At 47.0% G+C, this 15,685-nt stretch overlaps 1 protein-coding gene across 1 annotated transcript in view; it reads right to left on the reverse strand.

The window, feature by feature from the left end:
• The window catches only part of LOC130871196 (S-adenosyl-L-methionine-dependent tRNA 4-demethylwyosine synthase TYW1), a 78,862-nt gene that overhangs the window by 55,950 nt on the left and 7,227 nt on the right, over window positions 1–15,685 (reverse strand). Inside the window, exons 4-9 of the mRNA XM_057764515.1 lie at window positions 14,592–14,693; window positions 13,036–13,230; window positions 12,199–12,480; window positions 6,352–6,474; window positions 4,846–4,963; window positions 3,439–3,491 (exon numbers count right to left, since the gene is read on the reverse strand). Of these exons, the coding sequence (XP_057620498.1) occupies window positions 3,439–3,491; window positions 4,846–4,963; window positions 6,352–6,474; window positions 12,199–12,480; window positions 13,036–13,230; window positions 14,592–14,693 (873 nt within the window). The remainder of the gene's footprint in view (window positions 1–3,438; window positions 3,492–4,845; window positions 4,964–6,351; window positions 6,475–12,198; window positions 12,481–13,035; window positions 13,231–14,591; window positions 14,694–15,685) is intronic.

A 15,685-nucleotide genomic window follows, 5' to 3' on the forward strand; every position in this document is an offset into this window, starting at 1 on the left:
AGTTTCCGAGTCCCAGGGCAGCTTCAGGCACGACAGCTCATGTGGAGCTGGGCTGCAAGGTTAACCTGGCCAGGTGTGGGGGTGTGCACCTATAATCCCAGGACTCAGGAAGTTCAAGGCCAGGCTGGGCTACAGTAGTAAGACCCTGTATCCAAAAATGTCAAGAAATAAAATGGAAAAAAAACCTGCCAGTAGAATTCTCATTAATGTAATTGCTCTAAAAATTACTGCTGATATCACATAAATTGTTAATAATTTCCATGAATAAAATGAATGAATGAATAAAAATTAGCCTGTAATACTCATGTGATAAAACTGTTGTAGGGTTGCCTATCCACTTCCTCTGAAACTGTCACCACAGGTCTGCCATCCACCTTAGATAAGCCCTTTTAGGGCTAATTATTCCTGTTCTCAATACATCACCTATTCTGGGAAGAAGAGCTTAAAGAAGACCATCTTCAAAGTCTCATTACAAATTAGACACAGGGCTAGAGAGATAGCTCAGCAGATCAGTCCACACGGTCCTCTTGCAGAAGTGCCAAGTTCCATTCCCAGCACACACATCAGGTAACTCACAATCCCCTACAACCCCAGTCTCTGAGGACTCGATGCCCTCTTCTGGCCACTGGGGGCACTACACTCATGTGAACACATACACACGCACACACAAACACAAACACACACTCTATAAAATTAAAATAAATAAATTAGAAACAAAACATGGGCCTTAACAAGTCATGGGGCTTCAAAGCAGAAGTTCTATTTTCTGTGGCATTCCATCCCAAGCCCCGACCAAGTGACATCTCGGGACTCTACACACCAATTCCAATTTATAAACGAGGCCTGAGTCCCTGTTAGTACAGACTCCTTTCTCACCTTCCCTACTGGGACAGAATCCCTGGGACTCTTGGCCCTACTTGGGGACTTGAGGGCTGCTTCCGTCTTTGTCTCATTATATACAAATAAGCCTGGCTTTTTCACTGCTGCCCCTGCAGAGTAACTTCAAATCTTTCTCAATTTAAATGTGTCCATTTAAGTGAACGGGCTGTGAACGTGATAAAATGCTTGCCTGGCACATGCAAGGCCGTTGGTGTGATGCTCAGTAGCACACACAGAAGGAGGAAGAGCAGGAAGAAGAGCAAAAGGAGAAACAGCAAGGGACAGAGAAAGAGGAGGGGGAAAAAAGGAGGGAAGGGGAGGAGATGCAAGAGGAAGAGGAGGAAAAGGAGGAGAAGCAACGGATCCAGACTCAGCAGCTGGCCCCTCACCAAGCCATTCACCACTGAAGCATCACAGTGTTTTTGCACAGAAATACATATTTAACATAAAGTGCTTCCTCTTTCATTTCATTACAGATTGGATGAAACACCAATTTTCAAAATTATGCTTGTGATTTACTATCTGAAAATTGAATTTAGCAGTGGCAAGAGGGACGCTGCACATTGCTGGCTGTGCACAGAAGGCACCGAGTCTGACATGACTGAAAATCACTGGATTGGACAAAAGAAAAGTGGGGAATGCAACATTTGGGACTCATTAACCAATGTGCAGGCCTGAGCACGCCGTCCCCAAAGGTAGTGGAAAACCAGAAAGGATCAGAGGAAAAATCTCACGGAATATTTGTACCTTAAGAAGGAAAAGGAAGAGCCGGGCGGTGGTGGCGCACGCCTTTAATCCCAGCACTCGGGAGGCAGAGGCAGGCGGATCTCTGTGAGTTCGAGACCAGCCTGGTCTACAAGAGCTAGTTCCAGGACAGGCTCCAAAACCACAGAGAAACCCTGTCTCGAAAAACCAAAAAAAAAAAAAAAAAAAAGAAGGAAAAGGAATTAATCCCAGCACTCGGGAGGCAGAGGCAGGTGGATCTCTGTGAGTTCGAGACCAGCCTGGTCTACAAGAGCTAGTTCCAGGACAGGCTCCAAAACCACAGAGAAACCCTGTCTTGAAAAAACCAAAAAAAAAAAAAAAAAAAAAGAAGAAAAAGGAAAAAAAATAGTCTCTTCAGGGTGTGGATCAGCGGGTGGAATGCTTACTCAGCATTTACCCAGCGCTTAGGAGGCCCTGAGTTCAAGCCCTAAGACCCCACAAACCAGGTATGTAATTCCAGCATTTGGGTGGTAGAGGAAGGAGAATCAGGAGTTCAAGGCCATTCTGCTACATAAAGAGTTTGAGGCCAGCCTGGGCTACATATTACCCTGTCTCAAAAGTAAATAAATAAATCAATAGGCTGAGGCAAGAGGATCGTGAATTTGAGACCAGCCTGGGTTACAGAGATAGACCCTGAGAAAGGGCTCGTAGGACTGTGGAGAGTGGTAAGGGAGAGGTCCCTCCTTACACTGCTGGTAGGAACATAAAATGGTACAACCACTTTGAAAAATAGAAAGTTCATTGAAAGAAAAAATGTTTTAGTTACTGTGATCCAACAATGACACCTGGAAGTGTGCACACTACACAAAGTCCTGCACACGGAGCACACTCTCAACATTCAAAGCACACAAGTGACCTGAGTGAGTGCCCACCAGCTGCTCAATGAACAGACAGAGTGTGGCATACAGTGTTCTCGGGTAAGCACAGATGTGCCACAGAAACAGCACAGAGAGTGACAGAAAGCAGGCACGAAGGGCCACACATACAATCCCAGTCATCTGCAATATCTAATCAGCCACTTAATGTAGAGACAAAAGGCAGATCAATGCTTCACGGGAGCTGGAGGGAGACTCAAGAGTGGAGACTGCTGAGGGTGCGACCTTTCCTTCAGAGGTAAGAACACCCTATAGTTAGACTGTGGTGGGCGATGGATGTGGTGCGCTAGGATACCCTATGGATACACTAGGATACCCTATGGATACGCTAGGATACCCTGTGGATACGCTAGGATACCCTGTGGATACGCTAGGATACCCTGTGGATACGCTAGGATACCCTGTGAATACGCTAGGATACCCTGTGGACACGCTAGGATACCCTGTGGACACGCTAGGATACCCTGTGGACACGCTAGGATACCCTGTGGACACGCTAGGATACCCTGTGGACACGCTAGGATACCCTGTGGACACGCTAGGATACCCTGTGGATACGCTAGGATACCCTGTGGATACGCTAGGATACCCTGTGGATACGCTAGGATACCCTGTGGACACGCTAGGATACCCTGTGGATATGCTAGGACGAGGGAGTTATGCTGCAGGTAAATCACAGCTCAACAACACAGCTGACAAGGCACGGGGAGTCAGTGACTCAGTTCAGAGAGTAGAGGCCTTGCTACCAAACCTCACGGCCTGAGTCCAGTCCCCAGAGCCTACAGGGTGAAGGGGGAAAACCAACCCCTGTAAGATGCACTCTGACCTGATGTGTACACATACATATGCACAAAATAAATGGAAATAAAAAATAAGTTGCAGAAAATAGCAGTGATATTGGAATAAAACGAATAAATACCTTTGTCCATCTGCAAAGTTTCACACCAGAGTGGCTGCCAATCAACTGGTACCCTACGTGGAAAACCAGGGAACAGAAAGAGAAGTGAACACAGAGTCTCATGACAAGAGGTGACACTTCAGCAAGGCCACTTCTCTTTACAACAGTCAACAGTGCTGCTACAGAAAACAGTTTAATTTGCCGAGGTGAAAGAGCTTTCTTTTGTTGGTTACTAAGTCTGACTTGTGACCAGGTCTCACTGAGTAGCCCTAGTCCTCCGTAAAGTGTCGAGGTGGTGGGTTGTAAGCCACCAGCCTAACTACCATGAGAAACGGCTAAAATCTACCCACGGTGAGCACGACTGTAGTCAGCATCCGGCAGGAGTTCAAGGTCATCCTCAAGTTTGAGGCCAACCTGATCTGGGCAATGTCTCGATTGAGACTTTCTTCCTTAAGTGACGTTAGGCAGTATCAAGTTGACAGTTAAAGCTGACTAGGGCCTGCCCAAGAACACACTGGTCTCAACAACTACAGAGTACATGTGGCAGTGTGGATGAGCTCTGTCCCCCAAAGGCTCACATAAATGACTTTGTACATCCATATATGAGAGGAAAATGCATTGTCTTTCTGAGTCAGCTTACTATAATGATCTCAACTGTCAACTTTTCTACAGACATTACACACATATAATTTCATTCTTCTTTAAGAGTCAACAAAATATATATGAACAATTTCTTTCCCCATTCATCTGCTGACCCCTAGTCAGGCTCCATCCACGTCTCGGCTACCCTTGGCAACAGGACTACAGTATCATGCTTGTGCAGGGATCTCTGTGGTACTCTGACTTAAGAGTCCTTTGAGTGAGACTGGCAAGAGGGCTCAGTAGATAAAGGCATTTGCTGCCAAGCCTGAGTTCACTCCCTGAAACCCAGATGGTGGAGAAACCCGACTGGGGTGTAGCTCTTTCCTGTTTCCAAACTATCTACTTCCCGCTCTGAGGTCTCTCCCAGGCAGTCCTGCTGCCCCGAGGCTCTATCTCACTACAGACCCAGAAACAAGGACCACATGAACACAGGTCCCATTAGCATGGCCGCATTAGCACGAATCAGATGAGCACAGGTCCCATGAGCACAGGTCCCATGAGCATGGACCAGATGAGCACAGGTCCCATGAGCACGGGTCCCATGAGCATGGACCAGATGAGCAGAGTCGCATGGACACGGGCCACACAGACTAAGCATCTGAAACTTAGTTTCCTCCCTTATTGTTTTTCTCAAGTCCCAGAGCCCTAAGTTCCAAATTACACACGCTGTGACCCAAGTGACATACCAGCAAGAGACTTTCTCTTTGTCCCCATAACAACCCTGGCCTATGTTTCCTGTCCTGGGCACCGGAGAGCAGTAAGGTCCCAGTCCCGGCAGATGGTCACCTTGCTTAGTCAGGGCCTCTCGGAGGGCAGGTGTTATCATGGCTCTTCCTTCGCTGTCTTCATTCCTCTCTGAGCTCCTTCTCACGCCAGCTTTCTCCTCCTGGGGGGCCTTTTCTCTCTGTGTTGAATTCAAAAAGGAAAATCCAGAACTAGCAACAATCGAAGCTCCTTAGCAACACCAAGGTTAAGGCCAGCCTGGGCTACAGCTGACTCTCTCAAAGAGATGGTAACAACAACAACAACAAAAAGGCGAAAAGAGGGGATGTATTCAGGCTGCAATTCAATATCACAGTACAACATACACAGGAGCCCCAGGTCAACCCACAGCAACACAATAAATTAAATATACACATGTAAACACACACACACGGTGACTTATTTTCAGGTCTTACTAATGATGAAAAACATACACAGAACCCTCCATCTGATGATTTTTATGAGAAAGCTAAAACACACTGACAGCTTCAAGGTCCAACAGCATTAAGTTTTCATTCCTACATTCTCTGGCGACCTCTACTGGCCACTAGGTGAAAAGCAAAGACGTGTGCCTAACCTCATAGGCAAAGCTTTAAGGAAGGCTTAGTCAGGTAGAAATTCCAGGATTCTATCTAAATCTGCAACTTCATTTTCCATTTTAAGGCTGTTTCAATAAATAAAGTTAAATTTTTAGTAAAATGCCAAAAATTACCTCCACTGTACACAGTTTGACTGATTTGGGGAAAAGACTGTGAACGAATGAATGTCAGAAAGAGGCTGGGGTAGGATTCAGGAAGCCCTAGGTCTAGTTTAAGCACCCCAAAATCACACTAGACAGGAGTTCAAAGCCATCCTCAGCTGTGGGGAGAATTTAAGGCCAACCTGAGTTACAGAAGACCCTGGGACTCAGGACTAGGGAGGACTCAAGAGGCTGTGATGACATTCACGCAGCACTAAGTCTGCTCCATCTGAAATCTTAACGATAAAGAATCTTCCCAGTTGGGCGGTGGTGGCGCACACCCTTGAGCCCAGCACTTGGGAGGCAGAGGAAGGTGGATCTTAGTGAGTTCGAGGCCAGCCTGGTCTACAAAGCGAGTTCTAGGACAGCCAGTGCTGTTGTTACCCAGAGAAACCTTTTCTGGAAAAACAAACAAACAAACAAAAGAGAGAGAGAGAAAAAAAAGAAAAAAGAAAGAATCCTTGAGGATGGTCATCCTCTACAGCCCTGAATGCCACCTCTGAACCAGCTGCCCTTTACCTGGGCATGTGTGCCCCAATACAAACATAACACACAAAATACATACATACATACATACATACATACATGAAATGCTATTTTTAATACTCAAAGTTCATGTAAATATAGCAAAAAAAAAAAAAAAAAAACGAGACAACAATAAAAACAGAAAGCCTTCCAGACAGAAGACAGAAAAATTAAACTGTGTTCCCCTGCAAACCAGAACTGTTCTGTGACAGAATCTGAGAGGTGACTGGACCACAGGGTCCAACTGCAGCTCCCCCAAACAGTACCTTTTCCTTCTTCATGGGGCTCACGATGTTGCCCAGGTCCTCGACATCAACCACAGAATTTAGGCTCTGATAGTCCTGGCTCCCCGACTCCTCCTCACTGCTGCTCTCACAGGGCTCCTCCTCCTGCAAGGCAAGAGCTTCAGAACCCCACACAAAGCCGATCCCTCACTTTTCCTTCCACAGGGGCCCCGACTGTTTTATTGTGTTTGGATGACTTTGTGTTGCTGGGGATGCATACCCTGGCCTTTCACAATACTGAGCAGGTGCTCTGCCACTGAGCCTCACTGAAAGCCATCTTTATGGTGTTTTTGACTTTATTCCCTGTTTTTTTTTTTTACATTATTATTTAATGTATGTGTGTACGCGCGCACAAGTACCACGGTGTGCTAGTGAAATCCATTCTTTCTTTCCTCTATGTGGGTCATCAAGTTTGCTGGCAAGTGCCATTACCTGCTGAGGCACCTTGTTAGCCCCCCCCCCTTTACAGTATTAATTTTTAAAAGTATAAACCACCCTAGATCTTTGGCTTCAGGGTCATCCCTGTGAAAAGGCATGAAAGAGTGGGTCTGGAGAGATGGCTCAGTGGTTAAGGGTACTGACTGCTTTGCAAAGGACCCAGGCTCAGTTACCAGCACCCACATGGTGGCTCACAACTGTCTCTTACGTTGGTTCTAGGGTACCTGATGCCCTCTTCTGGCCTCCATGGGTACTGCATCCACATGGTGTACATACCTACTTGCAGGCATTCATCAACAAAAATAAACCTTGAAAAAAAAACTCAGAGTGACAAAAAGCTAACACCTCAGCAAAGGAGAAGGTGGGAGCAGGGGCTGTGGTACATCGATATGACAGCCCTTCACGTATGACTTGAGGCCAGGTCATCGTCAGCACTGAGAGCAGAGAAGATGGGGCAGCAGGATGGCACAGTGACTGAGGGTGCCTACCACAAAGCCGGAGAGCCTGGGAGGAGAGAACGCACTTCTACCAGGTATCATCCGACTTCCACACACGTGTTTTGGTATGTGTGCACATGTGCAGGAGCACACATGCGTGCACCCACACAAACAAAGAAATACTTTGAGGAGAGGGGTAGGGACTTGTTTGCTTCTAGATGACAAAATGTGTCACAAAAAGTGTCATCCAACAACAGGCCATACATATATACATACACACACACACATACATGCATACACACATACACATAACATACATACATACATGCACACATGCATACACACACACACAGGCATACATACACACATACATACATACATGCACACATACATATATGACAGTGGCCCCAGGAGTCAGTATTGCCTGTAAAATCACAGTCCTCTCAGTCTTTTTAGTGTACATGGTGAAGTTCAGCAACACTGGAACAGCCTGGAAATCCCACAGCTCAGAAAGTATCTTGTGGTGACGTGTGATGTGCCCGTGACTTGCCTCTGCAGGCCAATACAGAGGAGTAACTTAATTTCCTGCTGTGGAAGGGCCAAGAGTGAATATTTCCAGCATGAAAAGCAATCCCAGCCTCAGCTGTATCTGCCACTCACCTGCATCAACAAAGAGGGAACGAGCCGGGCAGTGGTGGCACACGCCTTTACTTCCCAGCACTCGGGAGGCAGAGGCAGGCGGATCTCTGTGAGTTCGAAGTCAGCCTGGTCTACAAGAGCTAGTTCCAGGACAGGAACCAAAAAGCTACGGAAAAACCCTGTCTCGAAAATCAAAAAAAAAAACAAAAAAAAAAAAAAAAAGAGGGAACGAGCACAGCTGTGACCCTCAAACCCTTCAAGAAAAGTCTGGCGATGTGGACAGACCGACAGAGTGCTTACCTAGCATGCACAAAACCCTGAGCTCCATCCCCAGCACCGCACAAGGCTGGTATGGGGATGCACACCTATCATCCCCGACGTGTGCTGAAGGTGGAGGCAGGAGGCTCGGACGTTCAAGGTCACCACACTAGGTATCAGTCAATCAATGCCACCTGCACTACCTGAGACCCTGTCTCAAAAGTAATCAATTTAATTACAATTTGAAAGTGGGCAGCAGGTGGCATTTAGCTCATGAGACCATCCTGGGCTCTTCTGTAACTTATGCTCAGAATCACATCTCTGACAGAAATGAATTCACTGCCTGTCAGAGAACCTCATTTCATTGCCACATAAAAACTAATCAAAACTGCCATTAAATTAGTTCTGTGACCTTCAGAAAGTCTAAAACCTGTCTTCAAAAAGAGATGAATGCAGAGGACTCGAGAGATTGCTCGGCTGTGAAAAGCACTAGCTGATCTTGAAGAGAACCTAGGTTCGGTTCCCAGCATCTACACGATAGCTAATAATGGTCTGGAACTCTACTTCTAGGGGATCCCACGCCCCCTTCCGCCCCACACAGGCACTACATGCAGGTATAGCACAGACATTCTTGCAGGCAAAAGACCCATACACATAACATTTTTAAAAATAAGTAAACCTTTAAAAAAGAACAAAAGAAAAGTTAAATGCAATTCATAGAAGCCACTAGGGTTATACAATTAATGTGAAACACTCCCTTCCTCTCCAGAAAGATTCCAGTCCAATTATAGCAACATAGGGGAGGTCTATAGAGCGCTCACGCTGTGGCTAACGGTTTAGGAATAAGTAGCCACAGGAGGTTGCCTCCGTCACGAAACAAGTGACCAAACATTAAGAAAGCACAGCTGTAAGGGTGGATGGGGAAAGTCACCTGAGTTGATAGAGGGTGGACACAGCAACAAGAAGACCCTGGGAAATGACCAGCAGATTGGGAAGCCAGGTGTGGGGGTAGGGAAGAGATGCGGGCAGATCGCATCCTGGAGGCAAAGTGGCTGAAAGAAGCGCAGGAAACTGTTCAGTCGTTCAAGTCCCTGCTGTGCAAACATGAGAACCAGAGTTCGGATCCCTAGAATCTATATAAATCGTGGGTGAGCACTGACTGTCCCTGTATTCCAGCCTGGCAGGAATGCAGAGCAAGCTGTCTAGAGAGACAAGGCATATCTCTCTGAGCTCTGGGTTTGATCGAGATACACTGCCTCCGTAAATATGGCACAAGAGTGATTAAGGATGGTTCCCAACACCAACTTCCGGCATCCACACGTGTCTGTATACCCAAACACATATATATGCTCATAAGCATGCAAAAACAGCATACACGCACATGCACACCACACACACATATGAAAATGTAGGGGAAAACACAAATTCTGAAACTATGGCCTGAAAAGAAAGCACACTAGCTCACATATACCTGGACCACAAGAAACCTGAGTAGACAGACTGCAGACGGGAGCAGCTGGAACAACCTGCTACAGAACAGGGAACAAGGATGCTGGCCCAACCCAGGGGACAAGAGAGCGGGTGCCTGGCGCTCAAACTCACCTGTCACTCGACACCTATGATCAGCACCAAGGACACCAGGGCGGCAACAGCCTGGTAAGGAAGAGACGGAAGAGCAGGATCGAGATGGAGAGACAGAAGAGCAGGATCGAGATGGAGAGACAGAAGGACAGGATCGAGATGAAGAGACAGAAGAGCAGGATCAAGATGGAGAGACGGAAGAGCAGAATCGAGATGTAGAGACAGAAGAGCAGGATCGAGATGGAGAGACAGAAGAGCAGGATCGAGATGGAGAGACGGAAGAGCAGGATCGAGATGGAGAGACGGAAGAGCAGGATCGAGATGGAGAGACGGAAGAGCAGGATCGAGATGGAGAGACGGAAGAGCAGGATCGAGATGGAGAGACGGAAGAGCAGGATCGAGATGGAGAGACGGAAGAGCAGGATCGAGATGGAGAGACGGAAGGGTGACCAGGTGCTGAGGTCAGTCGGTGAAGGAGTGGGGTTTCAACTCAACAGTACTGGGAGAGTGTGGTGCACACCTTTGACCCCAGCACTCGGAGGCAGAGGCAGGTGGAGCGCTGTGAGTTCCAAGCCACCCTGGTCTACACAGTTAGTTCCAGAACATCAAGAGCCACATAGTGAGATCATATCTTTTCTTTCTTTTTTCTCTTTTTGGTTTGGTTTTTTGAGACGGTTTCTCTGTGTAGCCCTGGCTATCCTGTAACTTGCTCTGTAGACTAGATTGGCCTCAAACTCACAGAGATCCTCCTGTCTCTACCTCCAGAGTGCTTGAATTAAAGGTGTGCATCACTATGCCTGGCCCTGAGATACTATCTTAAAAAAAAATTTATCCTTTGCCAGGTGTGGTGGTGTATCACTGTAATCTCAGCAGTTGGGAAAGAGATCACGAGGTCTATTCTAACCTGGGCTACACACTCAGTTCCAAGGCAACTGGAAGCACAGGGGAAGGCCCCGTCTTTAAAGGAAAAATAAAACCAAACCCTAAAGGCAGACACCTGTAATCCCCACTATTCACGAAACTAAAACAGGAAATGATCAACCTGGGCTGAAGAGTGAGTTCAAGGCTAGCCTGGGCAACTTGATGAGACCCTATCACCCCTCCCCCAAAAAAGGAAAAAGAAATCAAGATGGATCCCCACGTGATCCCAGCACACTAGGCAGGAATGCTTTCCTCAGCTACGAGTCAGGTTCAAGGGCAGCTTTAAGATCCAGTCTAATACACGTAAAGAATGGCATGCTGGAGACACACTGGCAAGACCTGAATCCTGGTTCAATCCCCAGTGCCACACACTGGGAGGAAACAAACGCCTCTGGCCATGAGTGGCTGCCCCTGGGAGGCTGAGACAAGGGGACTGTGTGTTTGAGGCCGGTCTCAGAAGGAGACTGCATCCGAAAATCAAAAAGAAAACCCTGCAGCACCCTGATGGAGGGAAGTGAACACAGCAGCATGGCTGGGGTGTGAGGGCTGGAGTAGTCAGTCAGGGAGAACTGAAGCGTCGTCTAACGACTGCAACAAAAGCAGAAAAAGATACAGTGGGCCAGCACTCAAAGCTGAGCCTGACAGATGTGGCCAGGACGACAGTCAGAAGGTCCCATCTGTGACGACAGCCACTGGTCACCCTGAAGGCGATTCTAAGGAAGTGGACACCTAAAGAATTATCAAAGTAAAGTTTAGAGGCTAAGGGGGTGAGGGAGACAAGCGAACCCAGCTGGCCCGTTGCTCCAGTAAGAGTGAGCGACGGTCATTGCGGTCAGGAAGGATGTGACCCAGGGAGGTACAGCTCAGACTGAGACATATGTCACTCCTCTTAGCTTCCATTTCTTGATCTGAGGAAGATGTTAAAAATCTGCCTGACTCAGATGAGACAATGAAAGGGACAAAAATGAGTGCCATGCCCTGAGCTTCAAGTCCAGTGTTTGGAGACTGAGGTTAGCTTCAGCTACACAGCCAGACCCTGTCAAACAAAGATGAAGGGAAACATGGAAAGGAAGAAATAGGGAAGGAGGAAGAAAAGAAAGGAGGGAGGGGGACAGGAAGGGGTGAGGAAGATGAAGAAGAGGAGAGCAGGAGAAGAAGAGGAAAAGCAGGAGGGAAAGAAGGGTTGAGGGGGAGGAGAAAGGGAAGAAGAGGAAAGGAAGAAGGAGAAGGGGAGGAGGGGGAGGAGACAGAGAGGAGAACAGGGAGAAGGGGAAGAGGGGGAAGAGTACATATGTAGTCCATGGCTAGCACACGGTGAAAGTCACGAGCTGCTCTCTCTGAAACAGCTGCACCTGAGCTTCAGATCATCTAATTAGGGCAAAGGTAAAGCCAGGTATCTTCACACGATCACACAGGGACATACAGTGGACAGACACACATGCTCGTTCTCTCTCTCTCTCTCTCTCTCTCTCTCTCTCTCTCTCTCTTTCTCACATATACACACACACACACACACACACACACTCACGAGTAAGAAAGGAACATAGGCACACACCTCAGCATCCCTGGGATGCAGGTCGCCTTGCAGGTGCGGGCGCATCTCTCCTGAGCCAGGCTGCGAGGACTCGCACTTCCCTCTCTTGCAGTCTCCACTACAGGCCGTTTTCTCCCCACTCTGCAGGGCCTGCAGCCGGGAGGTGAACTTGGTCTTCCAGGCTGTGAAGTCAGCCTCGATGCTGCCATGTTTGCTCTGAACCGCGTTGCGGTCTCCCTCACCTCGAGTGAGCACCCGTTTGGCGCCGAGCATCCAAAGCCACTTGTCAACATTCGTGCCGACCTTCAGGGAAGAGAGAGACTGAAAAAGCCACAACCCACAAACACACAGACTGAAAATCCCAGACTGCACTACAAAAACCCACTGACCTAGCCAGGTGGTGGTGGTACACGCCTTTAATCCCAGCACTCGAAAGGCAGAGGCAGGTGGATCTCTGTGAGTTCGAGGCCAACCTGGGCTACAAGACCTAGTTCCAGGACAGGCTCCAAAGCTACAGAGAAACCCTGTCTTGAAAAAACCAAAAGAAAAAAAAATTATTATTGGGGCTGGAAAGACTGGTTACTCTTCCAGAGGACCACATTCAATTCCCAGCACCCACAGGGCAGCTCCCATCTGTCTGTCATTCTGGCTCCGTGCTATCCAATGCTTTCTGTGCTACACAGACACCCAGGCAGACAAAACACCCACACATATAAGGTAAAATTGAAAAAAAAATAACGATTTAAGCAGCAAAGTTTATAGGTTCATTCTCACACACATAGCATGTGTGAGGCCTTGTCTATCTGTTCGTCTTTTTGTTAAGGAAGGGCCTGGCCCTATAGCTCACCAGGCACCCACCTTGTTGAAGTGGCTCTGGTAGGCAGAGTCTCCCAAGCCAAACACTGCATATCTCAGACCCTTCAGGTAAGTCTTGCCGAAGCGGAAGTCATTAGCCGCTTCCTCCAACCACTTGCAGAACCACTCTGCACTCTCAGTAGGGCGGCCGTCCGTGTATGTGGCAACCAGGAAGGCGCAGACATTTTTACTAGTGATCTAAATAAAACAGTATTTATATCAGAAGGATATAGAACTAAGAATGATTACAAGAATATTCAAGACACAATGGAAATGGTTTAGTGGTTAAGAGCACCTGCTGTTCTTACAAGGACCCAAGTTCTACTCACAAAACCCACATGAGGGAACAAAACCAGCTATAACTTCAGTTCAAGGGTGATGTGGGATGTCCTTCTGTATATGTGCTGCTTTTATTGGTTATGAATAAGGCTGTTCTGGCCCATGGCTTAGCAGAATAAAGCCAGATGGGGAAATCCAAACAGAGATAGAGAATGTGGGAGGATCAAGCAGACACCAGCCAGCCAGCAGCCAAGGAAATAAACCAGGTAGAAAATGAGGTAATGCCATGGGCATGTGGCAATACATAGATTAATAGAAGTGGGTTAATTTAAGATGTAAGAGCTAGCTAGAAATATGCCTGAGCCATTGGCCAGTATAATAATTAATATAGTTTCTGTGTGATTATTCAGGTCTGGGAGGCTGGAAAACAAAAGTGCAATCTCTGTCTACATAGGGGATTCAACAATGCCCTCTTCTGGCCTCCATGGGCACCAGCTAAGTACATGGTTCACTTACAGACAAACACTAATATTCAAAAAATATAAGCTGGGTGGTGGTGGCACACACCTTTAATCCCAGCCCTCAGGATGCAGAGGCAGGCGGATCTCTGTGAGTTGGAGGCCAGCCTGGTCTACAGAGCAAGTTCCAGGACAGGTTCCAAAGCTACAGAGAAACCCTGTCTCAAAAAAACAAAAATAAATAAGTAAAAAGATATAATAAACCTGTAAAAATAATTATATACAAGGTGTCAATTACCTAAGTGAAGTTCATTTCTTAAACACTGGTATTGGAGCTGAGCATAGTGGCACACCAGGAATCCCAGCACTCTCGGGAAGCAGAGGCGATAGGACTGCCTCAGTCTGAGGTCAAGTCAGGGCTACAGGGCAAGAGCTTGACTCAAAACCAAATAAACCAAAGTTTCTCAGTCATAGTGGGAAAGCTTCCAGTTGAAATGGTTCAGCACGAAAATTCAATTTGTTCTGGAGAGTCTAATAACCCCACGAGACAGGTGATCAATTAGATTTGGATTTTAAAGTTTCATTTTAGTTGTGTGAGTGTGTGAGGTCTGTGCACATAAATGCTGAGCCTGAAGAGGCTAGAAGAGGGCACCACATTCCCTAGATCTGGAATGATGGGCAGCTGTGAGCCACCCAAGGCGGGTGCTGGGAAACCAACTGGATCCTCTTCAAGAGCCACACAAGTTCTTAATTGCTGAGCCATCTCTGCAGGCCCAAATTTGGGGTTTTAATTGAAGAAAAAACATAAAGGCAGATACCAACCTCCCCTATTAGATTGTCGTCTGGATCGTATTCCTTCAAATTAACAATGGCCACAGGCAGGTCTAGAGCAGTAACTGCTTTGGCAAGAGTCACTGCAAATCCCTAAAAAGAGGAGAGAAAAATGAAAAATAATTCTTTGGTGTGCCAAATAAGGAAAACTGTTGTTTGCTTCAGTCGTCAAGTACTTCCATCATGGTGGATGCCTCTCCAGCATCTTTGTCCTGAGTGTTCATCATCAGGAGCAGGGTATTCTCACAGAAATGAGGCACTAAGTCGTATTCTCAACCCATAAAGGTGTGCACAGAGCTAAACCCACACTGACTTCAGTTCTTTGCCAACAGGAATAGAAAACTTGTAAAGAGAATGGAAAATAGAGAAGCTGGGGGCTGGCGAGATGGCTCCGTGCATAAAGGAAGGCACTTGCCTCCAAGTTTGATGACCTAGGTTGGATCCCAGGGACAAACATGGCAGAAAGATAAAACCAACTCTCCTCGTTAGTATAGTGGTGAAAAAAAAAAAAAAAAAAAAAGATAAAACCAACTCCAACAAGTTGTTCTGACCTCCACACACATTCATGTGAGTATGTACACACATACACATACATACACACACACACACACACACACACTCTCTCTCTCTAAATAAAAGCAAAAAACTGTTATCTTAATAAGAGAAGCTAGACTGGGGTGATAGCTCATAGGGTAAGGGGCTTGCACTCAAGTTTGTCTTCTGACCTCCATTTGTCCATTATGGCACATGTAGATGCACATGCGCACGCGCGCACACACACAAACACATACACAAATAAATAAATAATGTTCAGATGAGAAAAAGAAGAAAAAAAACAGGCATGATGGTATGTATTTATAATCCCAGCATCCAGGAGTCAGACACAGGTGGCTCCCTGGACAGTCAATTTGGAGATTCCCAAGCCAACAGGAGGCCCTTCTGCCTCTGAAGAACAACATCCAGGGTTTTTCCTTGGGGGTAGGTGGGGAGGGGCTGCAAATACCAGGACCGGCAGAGTCAATCAGAGTGAGGCGAGAAGGAAGTCCAGCTCCGCACGACTCAGGAGCCAGTTTTGTTTCAAACTA

This window comes from Chionomys nivalis, chromosome 3 (assembly GCF_950005125.1).
Source record: "Chionomys nivalis chromosome 3, mChiNiv1.1, whole genome shotgun sequence".
Lineage (NCBI taxonomy): Eukaryota > Metazoa > Chordata > Mammalia > Rodentia > Cricetidae > Chionomys > Chionomys nivalis.